Source organism: Saccoglossus kowalevskii, chromosome 18 (assembly GCF_978046115.1).
Source record: "Saccoglossus kowalevskii chromosome 18, keSacKowa6.1, whole genome shotgun sequence".
Lineage (NCBI taxonomy): Eukaryota > Metazoa > Hemichordata > Enteropneusta > Harrimaniidae > Saccoglossus > Saccoglossus kowalevskii.
This window is the reverse complement of record NC_140658.1, coordinates 4249408-4274220: the sequence shown is the minus strand read 5'-3', so window position 1 is coordinate 4274220 and position 24813 is coordinate 4249408. Positions and strand designations below refer to the sequence as shown.

Genomic DNA, 24813 nt, shown 5'->3' with positions numbered 1-24813 from the left:
TGTGTAGCAGTTATTTTCAATCTCAAGAAATCTCATGATCTTATGAGTTCCTTGTACATGTCAATCAAACATATTTTCAACAAGACATCACAGAAAATAGTGGACACTCGCAAAGACTTGATTGTGTAAAAAAAAAATAAGCGAAATTAATACTGCATTATAAAAAAATAACCAATAGGCTGTCGCTCAATGAAAGATATCGTAACAAAATGGATAAATTCAACATAGGTCTACCCAAGATACCTACATACCAAGTATCAAAGCAATTGATAAGTAGTTTTCAAGAACAAGTTGAAAATAGCATATTTTACCAAAAAATATTTGTCAAAAATGGAGAATTGAAGATATCATCATAAAATGAACAAATTTGACAGATGTCCACCAAAGGTCCCTACATGCAAAGTATCAAAGCAATTGAAAAAGTAATTTTTCAAGAAAAGGTCAAAAATAGTATATTTTTTTATCAAAAATGACAAAAAACACGCAATTCATACTTTGCAAATGAACAACACAACTAATAACGGTCAAGAAAAAATAATCAAGTCTTTAACAGACTTACATTTTTTATTTTATTTTATATTTATTCATTATACAGAGTAAATTGCACCAGATATTGTGTTTAAATATTTTTTCTGTGTCATTTAGCGCTAAGAATCCGTTTTTTGCATTAAAATGGCCACCAGCCAGCCATATTGGAGTGATGTTATTACTTTGTGTCAAGATTGGACAACAACAAACAGTGATCTAACTCTGCTGGATGTCAGCGGAGCAAACAAACAGACTACTTACCCACATGACTAAGATTAACTCTCATCCCATTCTCAACACTTTCATGAATTATTTCTAAAGTAGTCTCAAATATTTCTGCTGCTCTAGCAATCTCAATGGCTTCCGGTGTTGGAAATTTAAACAGCGTCAATAAATCACTTGGTGTTCTTGGCTTGGATTTATCAAAGAGTGAGGTTCTAGTCGAGTTGAAAGCTCTATCCACATTGGCAATGGCTTCATTGATTGACTGGTTTACAATGTTGTCTCCTGGATACTCAGTATTCGCAGATACTGTCAAAAAAAACATATTTACATTAAATATTGTTACCACACTTCATTTTATTCACACAATAAATGTAGCAAACACTGTAAAACATGTTGAAAAAGTGACATGCAATTTTAGCGAATCGTGGTAAAATGACGTAATAGCGAAATGTTGATTTAGCGAATCACTCTTGTCATTGTTGATTTTCTGTTTTCACAATACGTGTCTGTCGCTTGCCAAAACAGATGCGCAGTTATCACCTCCATAAAAACAAAGAAAAACTATATATCAGTATCACTTCATTTATTTATTTTCATTGAAATAATGACCACAATGAATACATTTTTTTGTGTGTGTTAATTTACTTTTCAATGAAGTGTATCTATCATGTCAGTAACTTTGGGTTGTTTACAAAGTGTGCGCGGAGATTGGTGGCCATTTTGAATTTATAATAAAGTCATTAGCGACATCTTGAATTAGTGAATCAGTTCTCTTGCTTAATTCGCTAAAAAGACGTGCTCGCGAAAAAAACATGTTTTACAGTATGCCAGACATGATATTACTACTGGGGTTTAGAAGCAGGGTTAGGGCTATGCCTAGCCAACACACTGGGGTTGAGAAGCAGGGTTAGGGCTATGCCTAGCCAACACACTGGGGTTGAGAAGCAGGGTTAGGGCTATGCCTAGCCATGTTAGCAACATACTGGGGTTGGGAAGCAGGGTTAGGGCTATGCCTAGCCATGTTAGCAACATACTGGGGTTGGGAATCAGGGTTAGGGCTATGCCTAGCCATGTTAGCAACACACTGGGGTTGGGAAGCAGGGTTAGGGCTATGCCTAGCCATGTTAGCAACATACTGGGGTTGGGAAGCAGGGTTAGGGCTATGCCTAGCCAACACACTGGGGTTGAGAAGCAGGGTTAGGGCTAGGCCTAGCCAACATACTGTGGTTGAGAAGCAGGGTTAGGGCTATGCCTAGCCAACACACTGGGGTTGAGAAGCAGGGTTAGGACTATGCCTAGCCAACATACTGGGGTTGAGAAGCAGGGTTAGGGCTATGCCTAGCCAACATACTGGGGTTGAGAAGCAGGGTTAGGGCTATGCCTAGCCAACACACTGGGGTTGAGAAGCAGGGTTAGGGCTATGCCTAGCCAACACACTGGGGTTGAGAAGCAGGGTTAGGGCTATGCCTAGCCATGTTAGCAACACACTGGGGTTGGGAATCAGGGTTAGGGCTATGCCTAGCCATGTTAGCAACACACTGGGGTTGGGAAGCAGGGTTAGAGCTATGCCTAGCCAACACACTGGGGTTGAGAAGCAGGGTTAGGGCTATGCCTAGCCATGTTAGCAACATACTGGGGTTGGGAAGCAGGGTTAGGGCTATGCCTAGCCAACACACTGGGGTTGAGAAGCAGGGTTAGGGCTATGCCTAGCCATGTTAGCAACATACTGGGGTTGGGAAGCAGGGTTAGGGCTATGCCTAGCCAACACACTGGGGTTGAGAAGCAGGGTTAGGGCTATGCCTAGCCAACATACTGTGGTTGAGAAGCAGGGTTAGGGCTATGCTTAGCCAACACACTGGGGTTGAGAAGCAGGGTTAGGGCTATGCCTAGCCAACACACTGGGGTTGAGAAGCAGGGTTAGGGCTATGCCTAGCCAACACACTGGGGTTGAGAAGCAGGGTTAGGGCTATGCCTAGCCAACATACTGGGGTTGAGAAGCAGGGTTAGGGCTATGCCTAGCCAACACACTGGGGTTGAGAAGCAGGGTTAGGACTATGCCTAGCCAACATACTGGGGTTGAGAAGCAGGGTTAGGGCTATGCCTAGCCAACATACTGGGGTTGAGAAGCAGGGTTAGGGCTATGCCTAGCCAACACACTGGGGTTGAGAAGCAGGGTTAGGGCTATGCCTAGCCAACACACTGGGGTTGGGAATCAGGGTTAGGGCTATGCCTAGCCAACACACTGGGGCTGAGAAGCAGGGTTAGGGCTATGCCTAGCCATGTTAGCAACACACTGGGGTTGAGAAGCAGGGTTAGGGCTATGACTAGCCAACACACTGGGATTGAGAAGCAGGGTTAGGGCTATGCCTAGCCAACACACTGGGGTTGAGAAGCAGGGTTAGGGCTATGCCTAGCAATGTTAGCAACACACTGGGGTTGAGAAGCAAGGTTAGGGCTATGCCTAGCCAACACACTGGGGTTGAGAAGCAGGGTTAGGGCTATGCCTAGCCAACACACTGGGGTTGGGAATCAGGGTTAGGGCTATGCCTAGCCAACACACTGGGGTTGAGAAGCAGGGTTAGGGCTATGCCTAGCCAACACACTGAGGTTGAGAAGCAGGGTTAGGGCTATGCCTAGCCATGTTAGCAACATACTGGGGTTGGGAAGCAGGGTTAGGGCTATGCCTAGCCATGTTAGCAACATACTGGGGTTGGGAAGCAGGGTTAGGGCTATGCCTAGCCAACACACTGTGGTTGAGAAACAGGGTTAGGGCTATGCCTAGCCAACACACTGGGGTTGAGAAGCAGGGTTAGGGCTATGCCTAGCCATGTTAGCAACATACTGGGGTTGGGAAGCAGGGTTAGGGCTATGCCTAGCCAACACACTGGGGTTGAGAAGCAGGGTTAGGGCTATGCCTAGCCAACATACTGTGGTTGAGAAGCAGGGTTAGGGCTATGCCTAGCCAACACACTGGGGTTGAGAAGCAGGGTTAGGACTATGCCTAGCCAACATACTGGGGTTGAGAAGCAGGGTTAGGGCTATGCCTAGCCAACATACTGGGGTTGAGAAGCAGGGTTAGGGCTATGCCTAGCCAACACACTGGGGTTGAGAAGCAGGGTTAGGGCTATGCCTAGCCATGTTAGCAACATACTGGGGTTGGGAAGCAGGGTTAAGGCTATGCCTAGCCAACACACTGGGGTTGAGAAGCAGGGTTAGGGCTATGCCTAGCCAACATACTGTGGTTGAGAAGCAGGGTTAGGGCTATGCCTAGCCAACACACTGGGGTTGGGAATCAGGGTTAGGGCTATGCCTAGCCATGTTAGCAACACACTGGGGTTGGGAAGCAGGGTTAAGGCTATGCCTAGCCAACACACTGGGGTTGAGAAGCAGGGTTAGGGCTATGCCTAGCCAACATACTGTGGTTGAGAAGCAGGGTTAGGGCTATGCCTAGCCAACACACTGGGGTTGAGAAGCAGGGTTAGGACTATGCCTAGCCAACATACTGGGGTTGAGAAGCAGGGTTAGGGCTATGCCTAGCCAACACACTGGGGTTGAGAAGCAGGGTTAGGGCTATGCCTAGCCAACACACTGGGGTTGAGAAGCAGGGTTAGGGCTATGCCTAGCCAACACACTGGGGTTGGGAATCAGGGTTAGGGCTATGCCTAGCCAACATACTGGGGTTGAGAAGCAGGGTTAGGGCTATGCTTAGCCAACACACTGGGGTTGAGAAGCAGGGTTAGGGCTATGCCTAGCCAACACACTGGGGTTGAGAAGCAGGGTTAGGGCTATGCCTAGCCAACACACTGGGGTTGGGAATCAGGGTTAGGGCTATGCCTAGCCAACACACTGGGGTTGAGAAGCAGGGTTAGGGCTAAGCCTAGCCATGTTAGCAACACACTGGGGTTGAGAAGCAGGGTTAGGGCTATGACTAGCCAACACACTGGGATTGAGAAGCAGGGTTAGGGCTATGCCTAGCCAACACACTGGGGTTGAGAAGCAGGGTTAGGGCTATGCCTAGCCATGTTAGCAACACACTGGGGTTGAGAAGCAAGGTTAGGGCTATGCCTAGCCAACACACTGGGGTTGAGAAGCAGGGTTAGGGCTATGCCTAGCCAACACACTGGGGTTGGGAATCAGGGTTAGGGCTATGCCTAGCCAACACACTGGGGTTGAGAAGCAGGGTTAGGGCTATGCCTAGCCATGTTAGCAACACACTGGGGTTGAGAAGCAAGGTTAGGGCTATGCCTAGCCATGTTAGCAACACACTGGGGTTGGGAAGCAGGGTTAGGGCTATGCCTAGCCAACACACTGGGGTTGGGAATCAGGGTTAGGGCTATGCCTAGCCATGTTAGCAACACACCGGGGTTGGGAATCAGGGTTAGGGCTATGCCTAGCCATGTTAGCAACACACTGGGGTTGGGAAGCAGGGTTAGGGCTATGCCTAGCCAACACACTGGGGTTGAGAAGCAGGGTTAGGGCTATGCCTAGCCATGTTAGCAACATACTGGGGTTGGGAAGCAGGGTTAGGGCTATGCCTAGCCAACACACTGGGGTTGAGAAGCAGGGTTAGGGCTATGCCTAGCCATGTTAGCAACATACTGAGGTTGGGAAGCAGGGTTAGGGCTATGCCTAGCCAACACAATGGGGTTGAGAAGCAGGGTTAGGGCTATGCCTAGCCATGTTAGCAACACACTGGGTTTGGGAATCAGGGTTAGGGCTATGCCTAGCCAACACACTGGGGTTGAGAAGCAGGGTTAGGGCTATGCCTAGCCAACATACTGTGGTTGAGAAGCAGGGTTAGGGCTATGCCTAGCCAACACACTGGGGTTGAGAAGCAGGGTTAGGACTATGCCTAGCCAACATACTGGGGTTGAGAAGCAGGGTTAGGGCTATGCCTAGCCAACACACTGGGGTTGAGAAGCAGGGTTAGGGCTATGCCTAGCCAACACACTGGGGTTGAGAAGCAGGGTTAGGGCTATGCCTAGCCAACACACTGGGGTTGGGAATCAGGGTTAGGGCTATGCCTAGCCAACATACTGGGGTTGAGAAGCAGGGTTAGGGCTATGCCTAGCCAACACACTGGGGTTGAGAAGCAGGGTTAGGGCTATGCCTAGCCAACACAATGGGGTTGAGAAGCAGGGTTAGGGCTATGCCTAGCCATGTTAGCAACACACTGGGTTTGGGAATCAGGGTTAGGGCTATGCCTAGCCAACACACTGGGGTTGAGAAGCAGGGTTAGGGCTATGCCTAGCCATGTTAGCAACACACTGGGGTTGGGAAGCAGGGTTAGGCAGTGTTCTAAAATTCTAGTGCAAACTATGAGAAATGATATTTTGCATCCATGTGCTAAAATCAATAGCATAATTGACCATCTCAAACTGGCCAAGACATGTCTTTAGAACAGGGTAAAATATAGTTTTAGCACCACTTTTGCCCCATTGTCCTGGTTGTGCTGATCAAGAGTTCAACAATAAACATTTCCCAAAATCAGATTGCAATTTATACCAGTTTTTGTTGAAATAGAAATAAGCAGCAACTAGGTGCTATGAAGAAAACAATGCAGTCAATACTTTCCATTAGTCACAACAAACTTACCATAGACATTCAATTGCATACTAGTAGAAGCGAAACCAATGCTATTTCTAGCAGAACACTCGTATCTTCCTTGATCAATACGACCGGCATCTCTGATAATCAAAAATCCATCAGGATTTATGTAAAACTTGTTACTTTCACTGATTTGTATACCATCTTTGCTCCATGTAATGGTGGGTAGAGGATATCCATTGGCGTTACATGGTATCTGAACATCAGATCCACTCACAACATCAAGGTCAGTGGGGGTTATTAAGAACACTGGTGGCACTGAAATGAGAAAATTATGTTTAGAAATTACTGCCAAGAGAACTAACTAACTGTACAATTATTTTACTGCAGAATGGTTTATTAGTATACATCTACATGTTTGGAAAAAACAATAGAATTTTCCGTTCGATCAAAACATCTCTACGCTTGTTCAAATGTGTAAATTTCTCCATATTAAATATGTCATCAACATTCGTGAATTTTGATGGCGCTTTTGAACACTTTTGTTTTTAGCCAATGCAGAAGCACTACTACTTATCTGTCACAAGCACAAAATGTTTTTTAGTTTCCAGCTGTTATCTCTTTATTAAATTATTTGTATTCAGCAGGTAAAAGATATACAAGGTTATCACAAGTATGCTGAGAACAAGAACAAAATTATCTCTACAACACACCAATCAATACAAACAGCGTAATGCATTTGTGTATACTTTACTGTATTCTCATGGTAACTTCATACTATTTGTAACATATTAATGCGATATTTACCTCTTTTAGATACTTCTAAGTTTGCAGTACTTTGTCTGTGACCAGCTGTATTAATAGCTTGACATTCATAAGAACCTTCATCATCTTTTGTGACCCTGGCAATTCTCAGTGTGCCATCCGGTAGTAAAGTGTGACGTCGATCTTCAGGAAGAGGATTACCTACAAGGTATAATAACACAAGTCACCATATGCACGCAATCTGACCCTTGACCTAGATTTGGCTGGACCTATTTTGAGGTGATGCACTGCTACAAAATGTATTTCAATAGAAGTATGACATGGTTGTCTAGGTTTCTTTTCCTGACTGTGTTGAATTTACGATTTGTATAATTATTGTTATTTCCCCCAAAGAGAAGACAAGCCGAAGGACCATGAAGCTAAAAAGAAGTCCCAGCATGGACTGAGTGAAAGAAAATATTTCTTAGGCTAAAATAAAACCTAATATCTCTTTGTGTATTTTTCAATTTTGCATATATTTGGTATGACAGTTCGCTCGTAAATATCTGGAAAAATCTCGTCTTTCATTAATAATCTCATGTCTACCGATCGTGTCCCAATAATTTGTTTGGAATATCGATCCCCGTTGGTTTCTCCAAACGGTCCCGACGTCCGTCATTCAACACAATCAGCATTTATTTATCGTAATTCATGGTGATCATGTCCCGTAATTTGCGGGCTGTAAAACCAAATAATTAAACAAGTACTATTTATTATATATTTTTTTTTAACTCGCGAAACTACAACACAGCGTAGAGTTGTCGCGGTGAAACAGTCGCCTTGAAATCCATGGAACTTCAATTATCCATTTCTCACCTTGAAATAAAGTTAAAAAAATTCGAAGAGCATCGGGGGATATATTATTAACCAGTCTTACCAATCACTAGCTTTATTTTATTCAAATCCATAAAATTCACGAGTTTTTCGACATTTGTTGGCAACTTCCGCGCTAAAGATGGTTGAAAATGTGGGTGTGGTTCTCTCGCAAAATCCCGTTGATAATACGGACAAATATGGTTTTGTGACCCAGGTCGTGCTCCGATCAGGTGACTCTCAGCAAATCAATGATGTTGTAACGAAACATATTTGACGCTAATTTAAGGGTCGGCGTACCATCCAATCTCCGGCGTCGATTCACATAGTTTTTTGTGCTGTTACAGGCTTCACAATTATTCACTGAAAAACATCGGTATATTTTGACAAACGGCTGGTATTTGACCTCAGTTCAAAAAAAGAAAAAGAAAACTGGGCTGAGATACAAATCAGTTTTGCAAGTTGGAAAATAAGGTAAACCAGATTGGGGTCGATGATTTTCAGTATCGAAGGACTTCCGTGTGTATCATGAGTTTCAAATTGTCATCGACTGGTCACCAAATATTTACGGCTACAACTAAACGGACATGTTTTTTTCTGAAGCCCAATAAATTATTTTCTGCATGGCAAGTGCTATTACATTATTTACGGGGCATGTGGCTCGTTTTTATTCGAAAATATTTTTTGTGAGAGTACTTTTAAAGTACGTATAGATCAAGCTCAGGTCACCGACCGTGACTTTATTTTGAAAATTTGATGTAGAATTTTACCAGACCGACGCCACCACAACCATCCAATCATAGTTAGAAATGTACGCGCTTGTTTTGGAACTTTGTATCAAGATGGCAGGCGACAACGCCGACGCACCAGGCGGCATACGCGTGTTTTGCATGTATTAGTAATCCGGGCATGGGATCGGACTTGGCTAAAACTAAACGAAACACAGAAAAATACCACCGAAATGAGGAATCTGAATCTGTTCTCTTACCAGCAAATAAAATGAATGATAATAAGGTAATTTTATAACAAGAATAGTTTCATTGCGTATAGCAAATTGTGTTGTATCCGATTGACGATTGCATCGTGTGATTTAAATTTATCACGATTTTCCTTGCAGTCAATATGACACTCGTCACCTCGCAGATTGCAATGTACATCACATAGTTTTTGGTACCCAATACTTGCAACATTAAATAATTAAACAAGATATCTTTTTAAAATGTCATTTTACTCTTGGTCATATTATTTTATTCCCTTTACCGCCTTGAATTTCAAATCAATTACATATCGAACTTCTGTACATGTGTTTTTCTCTACTGCCTTTCCGTGTGAAAATAATGAGGTCATACTCATGTCACAATACTTTGAAGCTGATGCCATGTTGATGCCATGGGACTGCGAAGCTGAGGCCACGATGATGCCACAAAATAAGCGAGGTGAACACAGCTCCAATTTTCAATGACGCGAAGCTGATGCCACAATGATGCGATGCTGTGGCGACAATGAAGCCATGCGTAGGCGACAATGATGCCATGCTGAGGTGACAATGAAGCCACAAAAGCCAAAGCTTTCGCGAGAACTGTACTGTATGATAATGCAAAGAAACCAAAGTTATAATTTATACACTAACCCATCTTGGTCCATGCTATAACCGGTTCAGGGTTACCATATGCTCTACAAATAAACTCAATAGTTCTTCCTTCTACTGCAATCTGGTCAGACGGTCTACGATCAAAGCCAGGTGGAACTGAAAACATGCAATAAACATACACAAATAGGAATAAGTAATGTACATCTTTATTTTGAATTTGTAAGTCACAATATACTGGACTAGTATACTGTGAAATATTTTGCATGGATTTCATTTTCGCTATTTTTATGGAAGGTACATGTAGTTTGGTGCGGAATTAAATTCCACATGAATATTATCGAATTAAATATTCAGGAATACTAATAATCCCCACAATTAATAGAGTAGACACAAAACAAACTACAAAACACAAAAAATCATACATAAAATTGAAATACAAGTAATACAATGTACCAATGTTAAAACAATTTCACTTGGACACTCATTTGAGATGTTTTACCTCTGTCATGATGCATGAAATTAAAGCTGTTACTGCTTAAATTGCTTACAAGTGTCAGTTTCGTCTGTCATAAATTTAAAATAATAAAGTTCATTGATTGAATGGTAATCCACCTTTGTAAACAAAACAGTGGTAGATTGGAAGTCAGCATTTTTCAGGGGTGCAGGGTCTCGAAATCCAATAGTCATGTCTAATAGGAGTGACAATGTGAACATCTATCCCTCTATGAATGCTAGTTGCATAGCAATGCTGTCAGCTGGCCATGTCTTAGCACTACAGTATAAACCGATGAAAAATCGTTTACTTCAGTTTTAAAATACCGTTAATACGTTTACAAACTTGTCCACAATGTAAAAAAGTAATGAAATCTATATATCTGGAGAAAAAAACAAATTGTGTCACTGTTTTGTGCAAAAATAGAATATTTCACAATAATCTAGTCATTCTTCTCAGTAATTGAGTGTATTTGAAATCATACACTGAAATGACATATAATCCTCGTTTTTGAAATTTGAAATGAAGTCACCAGAACAACATACCATAAATATTCTAATTTAGGCACCACTCTAAGTAAGGCATCAGACACAACACACAAGCTATTAGTAAATATAAATAAAATAAATAAATATATATAAAGTATAAATATATATAACTACACAGACTCAAAATGTGTGGCCAAAATTTCCTACATTTGTTTTTCCAAATGTACAAGTAGATCTAAAATGTCATATGATCTGATAGGTCAAGTCGGTTATTTTCCGATCAGAATGGTGGGTTTCTACCACTAGTTCCCTCTTTTCATCACAATTTCACAAAATAGTTCCATTTATAGTCTGCACTTTCTTTCAGAAGTAGCCCAATTGAGTAAAAACTAAAAATTGATTCAAATTTTGTCTGTTAGCTCCAAATTTAGGGTTCATTTTCAGAAATGTTGTAAAATATAAGAAAAAAGTGCAGAAAATTTGGTGCAATGTTAAACTACAAATTTTAGAAACTATCATTGTTTCTTAATTTTGATTGTTTTTTTTTAAATTGCCACATTGTAACACAAACCGTTGTTGATACTAGTATTTTAAGAGTACTATATTGGTACATACAAACACTTACTGAGTACAATGAGTTGTGCCACAGCTGTTATACTATCCAATCCATTAGCCGCCAGACATTCATATGTACCATGGTCATTTCGTTCTACATTCAATATTTGTAATGAGCCAGAGGGTGAAACATTAAACTTTTCTGTTTTTCCATTAGGTATTATTTCATCCGATTTAGTCCATGTAATCGTGGGTCTTGGGTAACCGGTAGCACTACAATGTAATACAACACTCTCTCCTTCTCGTACTTCAGTATCTTCTGGTCTGTAAGAAAATGCTGGTGACCCTGCAAAGACAAGTTTAAACAATTTAAGATCAAGCCTAGTCATAGATGCCATGCTATGTTAATGCCACACCGTATCATATTGAAAGAATTACAATGACATTAATTTCCTGTTACTGTAAATGCATTAATTATTCACTGGGTTTTAATTTTGCTATTTTTGCTGATAAGTAAAACCTGCTAAATACTTATATACTAATGTACCTTGTGTATACTTATATACTAATGTACCTTGTGTATACATACATACTAATGTACCTAGTGTATACATACATACTAATGTACCTAGTGTATACATACATACTAATGTACCTAGTGTATACATACATACTAATGTACCTAGTGTATACATACATACTAATGTACCTAGTGTATACTTACATACTAATGTACCTTGTGTATACTTACATACTAATGTACCTTGTGGATACATACATACTAATGTACCTTGTGTATACATACATACAAATGTACCTAGTGTATACATACATACTAATGTACTTTGTGTATACTTACATACTAATGTACCTTGTGTATACTTACATACTAATGTACCTAGTGTATACATACATACTAATGTACCTAGTGTATACATACATACTAATGTACCTTGTGTATACTTACATACTAATGTACCTTGTGTATACTTACATACTAATGTACCTGGTGTATACTTACATACTAATGTACCTGGTGTATACTTACATACTAATGTACCTGGTGTATACATACATACTGATGTACCTAGTGTATACACACATACTAATGTACTTAGTGTATACATACATACTGATGTACCTTGTGTATACATACATACTAATGTACCTAGTGTATACATACATACTAATGTACCTATTGTATACATACATACTAATGTACCTAGTGTATACATACATACTAATGTACCTTGTGTATACTTACATTCTAATGTACCTTGTGTATACTTACATACTAATGTACCTAGTGTATACATACATACTAATGTACCTTGTGTATACTTATACACTAATGTACCTTGTGTATACATACATACTAATGTACCTAGTGTATACATACATACTAATGTACCTAGTGTATACATACATACTAATGTACCTAGTGTATACATACATACTAATGTACCTTGTGTATACTTACATTCTAATGTACCTTGTGTATACTTACATACTAATGTACCTAGTGTATACATACATACTAATGTACCTTGTGTATACTTATATACTAATGTACCTTGTGTATACATACATACTAATGTACCTAGTGTATACATACATACTAATGTACCTAGTGTATACATACATACTAATGTACCTAGTGTATACATACATACTAATGTACCTAGTGTATACATACATACTAATGTACCTAGTGTATACTTACATACTAATGTACCTTGTGTATACTTACATACTAATGTACCTTGTGTATACATACATACTAATGTACCGAGTGTATACATACATACTAATGTACCTAGTGTATACATACATACTAATGTACCTAGTGTATACATACATACTAATGTACCTTGTGTATACTTACATACTAATGTACCTTGTGTATACTTACATACTAATGTACCTAGTGTATACATACATACTAATGTACCTAGTGTATACATACATACTAATGTACCTAGTGTATACATACATACTAATGTACCTAGTGTATACGTACATACTAATGTACCTTGTGTATACTTACATACCAATGTACCTTGTGTATACTTACATACTAATGTACCTAGTGTATACATACATACTAATGTACCTAGTGTATACATACATACTGATGTACCTTGTGTATACATACATACTAATGTACCTAGTGTATACATACATACTAATGTACCTAGTGTATACATACATACTAATGTACCTTGTGTATACTTACATACTAATGTACCTTGTGTATACTTACATACTAATGTACCTAGTGTATACATACATACTAATGTACCTTGTGTATACTTATATACTAATGTACCTTGTGTATACATACATACTAATGTACCTAGTGTATACATACATACTAATGTACCTAGTGTATACATACATACTAATGTACCTAGTGTATACATACATACTAATGTACCTAGTGTATACATACATACTAATGTACCTAGTGTATACATACATACTAATGTACCTAGTGTATACTTACATACTAATGTACCTTGTGTATACTTACATACTAATGTACCTTGTGTATACATACATACTAATGTACCTTGTGTATACATACATACTAATGTACCTAATGTATACATACATACTAATGTACCTTGTGTATACATACATACTAATGTACCTAATGTATACATACATACTAATGTACCTAGTGTATACATACATACTAATGTACCTTGTGTATACTTACATACTAATGTACCTAGTGTATACATACATACTAATGTACCTTGTGTATACTTACATACTAATGTACCTAGTGTATACATACATACTAATGTACCTTGTGTATACTTACATACTAATGTACCTTGTGTATACTTACACACTAATGTACCTGGTGTATACTTACATACTAATGTACCTAGTGTATACATACATACTGATGTACCTAGTGTATACACACATACTAATGTACCTAGTGTATACATACATACTAATGTACCTAGTGTATACATACATACTAATGTACCTAGTGTATACGTACATACTAATGTACCTTGTGTATACTTACATACTAATGTACCTTGTGTATACTTACATACTAATGTACCTGGTGTATACATACATACTAATGTACCTGGTGTATACATACATACTGATGTACCTAGTGTATACATACATACTAATGTACCTAGTGTATACATACATACTGATGTACCTAGTGTATACATACATACTAATGTACCTAGTGTATACATACATACTAATGTACCAAGTGTATACATACATACTAATGTGCCTAGTGTATACATACATACTAATGTACCTAGTGTATACTTACATACTAATGTACCTTGTGTATACTTACATACTAATGTACCTAGTGTATACATACATACTAATGTACCTTGTGTATACATACATACTAATGTACCTGGTGTATACATACATACTAATATACCTAGTGTATACATACATACTAATGTACCTAGTGTATACATACATACTAATGTACCTTGTGTATACTTACATACTAATGTACCTAGTGTATACATACATACTAATGTACCTTGTGTATACTTACACACTAATGTACCTGGTGTATACATACATACTAATGTACCTAGTGTATACGTACATACTAATGTACCTTGTGTATACTTACATACTAATGTACCTTGTGTATACTTACATACTAATGTACCTAGTGTATACATACATACTAATGTACCTTGTGTATACATACATACTAATGTACCTGGTGTATACATACATACTAATATACCTAGTGTATACATACATACTAATGTACCTGGTGTATACATACATACTGATGTACCTAGTGTATACATACATACTAATGTACCTAGTGTATACATACATACTGATGTACCTAGTGTATACATACATACTAATGTACCTAGTGTATACATACATACTAATGTACCAAGTGTATACATACATACTAATGTGCCTAGTGTATACATACATACTAATGTACCTAGTGTATACGTACATACTAATGTACCTAGTGTATACTTACATACTAATGTACCTTGTGTATACTTACATACTAATGTACCTAGTGTATACATACATACTAATGTACCTTGTGTATACATACATACTAATGTACCTGGTGTATACATACATACTAATATACCTAGTGTATACATACATACTAATGTACCTGGTGTATACATACATACTGATGTACCTAGTGTATACATACATACTAATGTACCTAGTGTATACATACATACTGATGTACCTAGTGTATACATACATACTAATGTACCAAGTGTATACATACATACTAATGTGCCTAGTGTATACATACATACTAATGTACCTTGTGTATACTTACATACTAATGTACCTTGTGTATACTTACATACTAATGTACCTTGTGTATACTTACATACTAATGTACCTGGTGTATACTTACATACTAATGTACCTGGTGTATACTTACATACTAATATACCTGGTGTATACTTACATACTAATATACCTGGTGTATACATACATACTAATGTACCTGGTGTATACATACATACTAATGTACCTAGTGTATACATACATACTAATGTACCTGGTGTATACATACATACTGATGTACCTAGTGTATACATACATACTAATGTACCTAGTGTATACATACATACTAATGTACCTAGTGTATACATACATACTAAATGTACCAAGTGTAAACATACATACTAATGTACCTAGTGTATACATACATACTAATGTACCTTGTGTATACTTACATACTAATGTACCTTGTGTATACTTACTTTGCTTACCCAAGTAGCGTAACTCAGCAACTCTTGTAACAGCTTGTCCAGCGGCATTTCTTGCCATGCATTCATATGTACCTTCATCATCATCTTCTGCATGGGGAATCATCAATGTACCGTCCTCTAATACATTGTAGTTACCATCTTCAGCATCTATTAACACACTTTAAAACAAGTCATTGTCAATGACATAGTTCCTGTTTGTATTTGGCTCAACTGACACTACAAAACAAGTGATTATTATTATTTATTTGTCGTAAATCAAAATGGAACTGATAGAGTAAACTTTCTCTTATTGAAATTCGTCTGACATCAAATCTCAATTGGAGTATACAAAGCTGAAGAGCTGCCCGACTACAAACAACTGAAACACATATTCGTTGACAGTCTTATACTTATATATATATATAAACACAGTGTCATGGAGTATGAATATACTTACTTATTGTGAAGCCATTTTATATCTGGTTTAGGATCACCAGTTGCACGGCAACTAAAGAACACTTGGTTACCGTACGTTGCATCAACATCAGAAGGTTCCATCACAAAATGTGGTGCAACTGAAACAACAAAATATTAATATCCATTTGATCTATATTTAAATAATACACACACTTATTTTGGATCACTAAGGGATGTATGAAACAGAGATTGTGAAAGAGAGAGGGTGGGTACAGCAGTTACATGCATGTACATGTAAACTAAGAACATATACTATGATGTGAAGAAGGAGAAAAAAACAAGTAGGTCAGTGTATCTCCACAACACAGATGGGTGTGAGGCACTAATGTGACAAGTGTGCATGACATAACCAGAATGGTACTCACTACACATAACTATAAAGAGACATTGTTTACACTTACTACAATTAAGTTCTTCAGTTGTTACGGTAACCAGTTGTCTGCCTCTCAATGACAATGGATGATGACATGTGGCCGCTGACTGAGTGTTTCCTGAGTTTCTAGCATCTGTCATCATAACAACTAACCATAATAACTCACAATCACAAATCAAGTTATTAGAATCCAGTCGTCTGTAAAGATCATTACAATTTAATAAATACTGGTGATGAGACAAGTGTATTCATATAACAAAATGTACAGCAACTGCACAATTACAGCATAGAACCAATCTTGGTGCAGTGTTTTCCCATGCATTTCAATTACAGCATAGAACCAATCTTGGTGCAGTGTTTTCCCATGCATTTCAATTACAGCATGGGACCAATATCGGTGCAGTGTTTTCCCATGCATTTCAATTACAGCACAGGATCAATCTTGGTGCAGTGTTTTCCCATGCATTTCAATTACAGCATGGGACCAATATCGGTGCAGTGTTTTTCCAAGCATTTCAATTACAGCATGGGACCAATCTTGGTGCAGTGTTTTCCCATGCATTTCAATTACAGCATGGGACCAATCTTGGTGCAGTGTTTTCCCATGCATTTCAATTACAGCATGAGACCAATCTTGGTGCAGTGTCTTCCCCTGTATTTCAATTACAGCATGGGACCAATATCGGTGCAGTGTTTTCCCATGCATTTTAATTACAGCATGGGATCAATCTTGGTGCAATGTTTTCCCATGCATTTAAATTACAGCATGGGACCAATCTTGGTGCAGTGTTTTCCATGCATTTAAATTACAGCATGGGACCAATCTTGGTGCAATGTTTTCCCATGCATTTAAATTACAGCATGGGACCAATCTTGGTGCAGTGTTTTCCCATGCATTTCAATTACAGCATGGGACCAATCTTGGTGCAGTGTTTTCCTATGCATTTCAATTACAGCATGGGACCAATATCGGTGCAGTGTTTTCCCATGCATTTCAATTACAGCATGGGACCAATCTTGGTGCAGTGTTTTCCCATGCATTTAAATTACAGCATGGGACCAATCTTGGTGCAGTGTTTTTCCATGCATTTCAATTACAGCATGAGACCAATCTTGGTACAGCGTTTTCCCATGCATTTCAATTACAGCATAGGACCAATCTTGGTGCAGTGTTTTCCCATGCATTTCAATTACAGCATGGAACGAATCTTGGTGCAGTGTTTTCCCATGCATTTCAATTACAGCATGGGACCAATCTTGGTGCAGTGTTTTCCCATGCATTTCAATTACAGCATGGAACCAATCTTTGTGCAGTGTTTTCCCATGCATTTCAATTAAAGCATGAGACCAATCTTGGTGCAGTGTTTTCCCATGCATTTCAATTACAGCATGGGACCAATCGTGGTGCAGTGTTTTCCCATGCATTTCAATTACAGCATGAGACCAATCTTGGTGCAGTGTTTTCCCATGCATTTCAATTACAGCATGGGACCAATCTTGGTGCAGTGTTTTCCCATGCATTTCAATTACAGCATGGGACCAATCTTGGTGCAGTGTTTTCCCATGCATTTCAATTACAGCATAGGACCAATATTGGTGCAGTGTTTTCCCATGCATTTCAATTACAGCATGGGACCAATCTTGGTGCAGTGTTTTCCCATGCATTTCAATTACAGCATGTGACCAATCTTGGTGCAGTGTTTTCCCATGCATTTCAATTACAACATGAGACCAATCTTGGTGCAGTGTTTTCCCATGCATTTCAATTACAGCATGGGACCAATCTTGGTGCACTGTTTTCCCATACATTTCAATTACAGCATGGGACCAATCTTGGTGCAGTGTTTTCCATGCATTTCAATTACAGCATGGGATCAATCTTGGTGCAGTGTTTTCCATGCATTTCAATTACAGCATGGAACCAATCTTGGTGCAGTGTTTTCCCATGCATTTCAGTTAAAGCACGGGACCAATCTTGGTGCAGTGTTTTCCCATGCATTTCAATTACAGCATGGGACCAATCTTGGTGCAGTGTTTTCCCATGCATTTCAATTACAGCATGGGACCAATATTGGTGCAATGTTTTCCATGCATTTCAATTACAGCATGGGACCAATCTTGGTGCAGTGTTTTCCCATGCATTTCAATTACAGCATGGAACCAATCTTGGTGCAGTGTTTTTCCATGCATTTCAATTACAGCATGGGACCAATCTTGTTGCAGTGTTTTCCCATGCATTTCAAATACACCATGAGACCAATCTTGGTGCAGTGTTTTCCCATGCATTTCAATTACAGCATAGGACCAATCTTGGTGCAGTGTTTTCCCATGCATTTCAATTACAGCATGAGACCAATCTTGGTGCAGCGTTTTCCCATGCATTTCAATTACAGCATAGGACCAATCTTGGTGCAGTGTTTTCCCATGCATTTCAATTACAGCATGGGACCAATCTTGGTGCAGTGTTTTCCCATGCATTTCAATTACAGCATGGGACCAATCTTGGTGCAGTGTTTTCCCATGCATTTCAATTACAGCATTGAACCAATCTTGGTGCAGTGTTTTCCCATGCATTTCAATTACAGCATGGAACCAATATTGGTGCAGTGTTTTCCCATGCATTCCAATTACAGCATGGGACCAATCTTGGTGCAGTGTTTTCCCATGCATTTCAATTACAGCATGAGACCAATCTTGGTGTAGTGTTTTCCCATGCATTTCAATTACAGCATAGAACCAATCTTGGTGCAGTGTTTTTCCATGCATTCCAATTACAGCACGGGACCAATCTTGGTGCAGTGTTTTCCCATGCATTTCAATTACAGCATGAGACCAATCTTGGTGCAGTGTTTTCCCATGCATTTCAATTACAGCATGGGACCAATCTTGGTGCAGTGTTTTCCCATGCATTTCAACTACAGCATGAGACCAATCTTGGTGCAGGGTTTTCCCATGCATTTCAATTACAGCATGAGACCAATATCGGTGCAGTGTTTTTCCATGCATTTCAATTACAGCATGAGACCAATCTTGGTGCAGTGTTTTCCCATGCATTTCAATTACAGCATGGGACCAATCTTGGTGCAGTGTTTTCTCATGCATTTCAATTACAGCATGGGACCAATCTTGGTGCAGTGTTTTCCCATGCATTTCAATTACAGCATGGGACCAATATTGGTGCAGTGTTTTCTCCATGCATTTCAATTACAGCATGAGACCAATCTTGGTGCAGTGTTTTCCCATGCATTTCAATTACAGCATGGGACCAATCTTGGTGCAGTGTTTTCCCATGCTTTTCAATTACAGCACGGGACCAATCTTGGTGAAATGCATGGGAACAATATTTCGATAATATTTTGTCACCAAGATTGATCCATTGCTGAAATTGAAATGCATGGGAAAACACTGCACCAAGATTGGTCCCATGCTGTAATTGAAATGCATGGGAAAACACTGCACCAAGATTGGTCCCATGCTGTAATTGAAATGCATGGAAAAACACTGCACCAAGATTGGTCCTATGCTGTAATTGAAATGCATGGGAAAACACTGCACCAAGATTGGTCTCATGCTGTAATTGGAATGCATGGAAAAACACTGCACCAAGATTGGTTCTATGCTGTAATTGAAATGCATGGAAAAACACTGCACCAAGATTGGTCCTATGCTGTAATTGAAATGCATGGAAAAACACTGCACCAAGATTGGTCTCATGCTGTAATTGAAATGCATGGGAAAACACTGCACCAAGATTGGTCCCGTGCTGTAACTGAAATGCATGGGAAAACACTGCACCAAGATTGGTCCCATGCTGTAATTGAAATGCATGGGAAAACACTGCACCAAGATTGGTCACATGCTGTAACTGAAATGCATGGGGAAACACTGCACCAATATTGGTTCTATGCTGTAATTGAAATGCATGGTGCAATGTTTTCCCATGCATTTCAATTACAGCATAGAACCAATATTGGTGCAGTGTTTTCCCATGCATTTCAATTACAGCATAGAACCAATCTTGGTGCAGTGTTTCCCCATGCATTTCAGTTACAGCATGTGACCAATCTTGGTGCAGTGTTTTCCCATGCATTTCAATTACAGCATGGGACCAATCTTGGTGCAGTGTTTTCCCATGCATTTCAATTTCAGCAATGGATCAATCTTGGTGACAAAATATTATCGAAATATTGTTTTAGAAGCAATTGCATGGACAAAGTCACCCTACACGAGGCTAATATTCCATGAAATGCGATGTTAAAACTGATCAAGAAATCCTCATTTTTGTTGAGATTGGTCACTAAGTATTAGAACTGTAGAATATTGAGACGCTTGACGAACAGTATCATTGGAATTGACACACAAAATCACCAGTGAGAGGCAGACAGAAAGAAACGTAGTATGTCAAGCTTGCCGTTGTATTTAACATTTCACCCTGGCATTTTTCATCCTGTACTGTAAATCCCAGAGGCTCCTTTGAGAAACAGGATTTCAATAAATAACACCCCCTAGAGACTTAGTTAGAAACCTGCACTTGCAAGTGATTTCATGCACAACATTGATATACATGTAGTGTATATATATATCCTTATGCCTTCAGTTTCTATATTTTGGTGATGACAGTTACAAATTGGCATAAATGACACCAGAAATGTCTTATTAAAAATAGAAATTGGAGAAAAAGTAACGATGGTTACAGCTATTGTGGTTTTAAAGGGCGGTGGCCATTGTGACAATTTATGCTTGTAACACAGCATGTGCAAAATACATTGTTTTTATTCTTCATTCACATAAACACACAATGACCACTGCCCTTTAACAGTGGCTTACTCACAGCCTCTTGAGGGAATCTAGGTTGTTAAAAGTTCCTGGTTTTATGATACCAAGTTGATTATTATGCAGAAATCTACAAAAAATAAAGAAATAAAAAACAGTGACACATGCTTCTGGTAGTGAAATCATGCACAATCCAATGCTTATGGGTAGAAGTGATGAGAAAATCAATGGGATAAGTAGGAACTGTTCACAACGTGAAATTACTCAGTAATTGTATTCTAACATGTGAGAACACACTAATTATATGGTAACATGTGAGAAGACACACTAATTATATGGTGACATGTGAGAAGACACACTAATTATATGGTAACATGTGAGAAGACACACTAATTATATGGTGACATGTGAGAAGACGCACTAATTATATGGTAACATGTGAGAAGACACACTAATTATATGGTAACATGTGAGAAGACACACTAATTATATGGTAACATGTGAGAAGACACACTAATTATATGGTGACATGTGAGAAGACACACTAATTATATGGTGACATGTGAGAAGACACACTAATTATATGGTAACATGTGAGAAGACACTAATTTTATGGTAACATGTGAGAACACACACTAATTATATGGTAACATGTGAGAAGACACACTAATTATATGGTAACATGTGAGAACACACTAATTATATGGTAACATGTGAGAAGACACACTAATTATATGGTGACATGTGAGAAGACACTAATTTTATGGTAACATGTGAGAACACACACTAATTATATGGTAACATGTGAGAAGACACACTAATTATATGGTGACATGTGAGAACACACACTAATTATATGGTGACATGTGAGAAGACACACTAATTATATGGTAACATGTGAGAACACACTAATTATATGGTAACATGTGAGAAGACACACTAATTATATGGTGACATGTGAGAAGACACTAATTTTATGGTAACATGTGAGAACACACACTAATTATATGGTAACATGTGAGAAGACACACTAATTATATGGTGACATGTGAGAACACACACTAATTATATGGTGACATGTGAGAACACACTAATTATATGGTAACATGTGAGAAGACACTAATTATATGGTAACATGTGAGAACACACACTAATTATATGGTAACATGTGAGAACACACACTAATTATATGGTAAAATGTGAGAACACACACTAATTATATGGTGACATGTGAGAAGACACACTAATTATATGGTGACATGTGAGAAGACACTAATTTTCTGGTAACTCGTGAGAAGATACACGAATTATATGATAACAAGTGAGAACACACACTATCTGGTGACATGTGGGAAGACAAACTAATTATCTGGTGACATGTGAGAACACACTAACTATATGGAGGTATGTAAATGAGTCTCTAGGTGGTAGTTGAGCACGGTTACTGAGCGTCTTAGTTTTCACGAAAATAAGAGTTGAGCGTACGCTCACTTCCAAAAGTAAGCGTGGAGCCAAACAATGGAAAGCTTGAGTGCGCTCACTTTTAAAAATAAGCGTTGGGACAAACCATGGAATGCTAGTACATGTAATGTAATGAAAGCTATGCTCAGTTTAACCATGGACGTACTAATTAAATATTCAGGCAGTTTGAACCCTATGACCTTCTAAGATGGACGCGTCTGGTAATGAGGGACTATGCTTACTTTTACGTGTAATAGTAGGCATGGGACTAGCAATGAAATGAGAAGTGCGCGTGTCTGATTTCAAGTAACCATAAGTCGCTAGTGTATACATAAAGTTTTTGAGAGTATTATTTTGATTTACGCAAGATAAATGCTAGGATCAGCCACAATTATAATAAATAGTAATAAAGATGCAACTCTGACATTTGTTTTGTCTTGATTGTTTTCATTTGTCAGCGTCTGTAAACAACGCTCAGTGACAACGAGTTGTTGCGCACACTTGCATGAAGTGAAAGTGTGCACACATACAAGACTGACGTTTTTAATGAAATGTACATTCCCATTTTGCTCATATGTCCGGGTCAACCGTCATAGATTTACACTACAGTAATGGTAGTGCAAAGTTGCACGTCGCGACATTTATGCATTGTGCGTGAATCATTTCGTGATTGTACAGTTACGAATCATTTGGCTTCGATTGGCTGACCCTCATGAAAATATAAATTTACATGTAAAATACACATTTGATCGAGACTGCATTGGTGTCCATATACACATATGCTGCTTTTCTGTTACTTTGCTTTACATTGCTTCTCTGTAACGTTAAAAATACATTTTTTTTTACGTTATCATACTTTGATATTATTTTAATCACTTATATATTTATTGCTGTAAACCAATAGAACATTTGCACTTCTAAGGATGCAATAAATTTGTTATTATTATTATTAAACGGTTGTATAATCATTGAGCGTCGTTATAGATGCCGACAAATAAAAACAATCGGGACAAAACTAACGTCAACGTTGCATCTAAATTACTATTATAATATTGTATTCGGTGGTCGACCCCGTAGACCCCGTAGGCTTTCAATGTTGGACATTGCGTCACATTTTCAATCACCGAACATAATCCTGGGTTCGTAACCTCAGCTGGAATTAAAAACAACTCTACCCGCTGTAACCTGGCATAAAAAAAACACACCAGGCACTGACATTTTGTCTATTACCGTGATGATCTTTTTCTGAATTTTAAACACAGCCGTCATCCACTGTGGTAACAACAAATAAGCCAATACTTTGACGTGCGGCAAAACATCGGAGCTACGCACAGTCACTTGAACGCTAATATTTTAATGGAAGCTCGATATTTACTTGGCCGTATTTATCTAACGGGCATGGAAACAGATTTATTAATATACATAATGCTTCTCATCCCACCCATACTTGTTGGGACTCTACTGGTTAGTTGTCTACGAGTGACAGAAACGGACATCTCCATTCATCCATCTGTAAAGTAAATTGCCGCCGATTACACAATAAACAATAAGGTGTCACACCTCGGTCGAGGTGTTAATTGGGCTGTAAGACTTCAATTTTCAAGTAAACTCTTACCTCAAGCATTCCATTGTTTCGCTCCATGCCCAATTTTAAAAGTGAGCGTACGCTCAACTTGAATCATCAGAAAGCTGAGACGCTCACAACAATGAATAGAGGAAGACTACTTTTTGATGCGTCCTTCTTACAAGGATATAGGGGTCAAACTGCATGAATATTTATTTAAACATGGTTGCTTTGTTCATAGACCTTAGTCTATGCTTTAACAAATGTCCTTCCATGTGAATATGTGAACTTGTATCAACTTCATGTTAAACTGAGCGTAGCTTTCATTACATTACCAGCATTCCATGGTTTGTCCCCA

General features: G+C 38.8%; 1 protein-coding gene across 1 annotated transcript in view; it reads right to left on the bottom strand.

Moving 5' to 3' along the window:
- LOC100372911 (peroxidasin-like) overlaps positions 1-24813 on the bottom strand; it is an 82015-nt gene that overhangs the window by 6694 nt on the left and 50508 nt on the right. Inside the window, exons 4-12 of the mRNA XM_085493282.1 lie at positions 21489-21560; positions 16686-16855; positions 16265-16382; positions 15820-15986; positions 11115-11390; positions 9548-9664; positions 7108-7266; positions 6349-6618; positions 790-1059 (exon numbers count right to left, since the gene is read on the bottom strand). Coding sequence (XP_085349408.1) covers positions 790-1059; positions 6349-6618; positions 7108-7266; positions 9548-9664; positions 11115-11390; positions 15820-15986; positions 16265-16382; positions 16686-16855; positions 21489-21560 — 1619 coding nt within the window. The remainder of the gene's footprint in view (positions 1-789; positions 1060-6348; positions 6619-7107; positions 7267-9547; positions 9665-11114; positions 11391-15819; positions 15987-16264; positions 16383-16685; positions 16856-21488; positions 21561-24813) is intronic.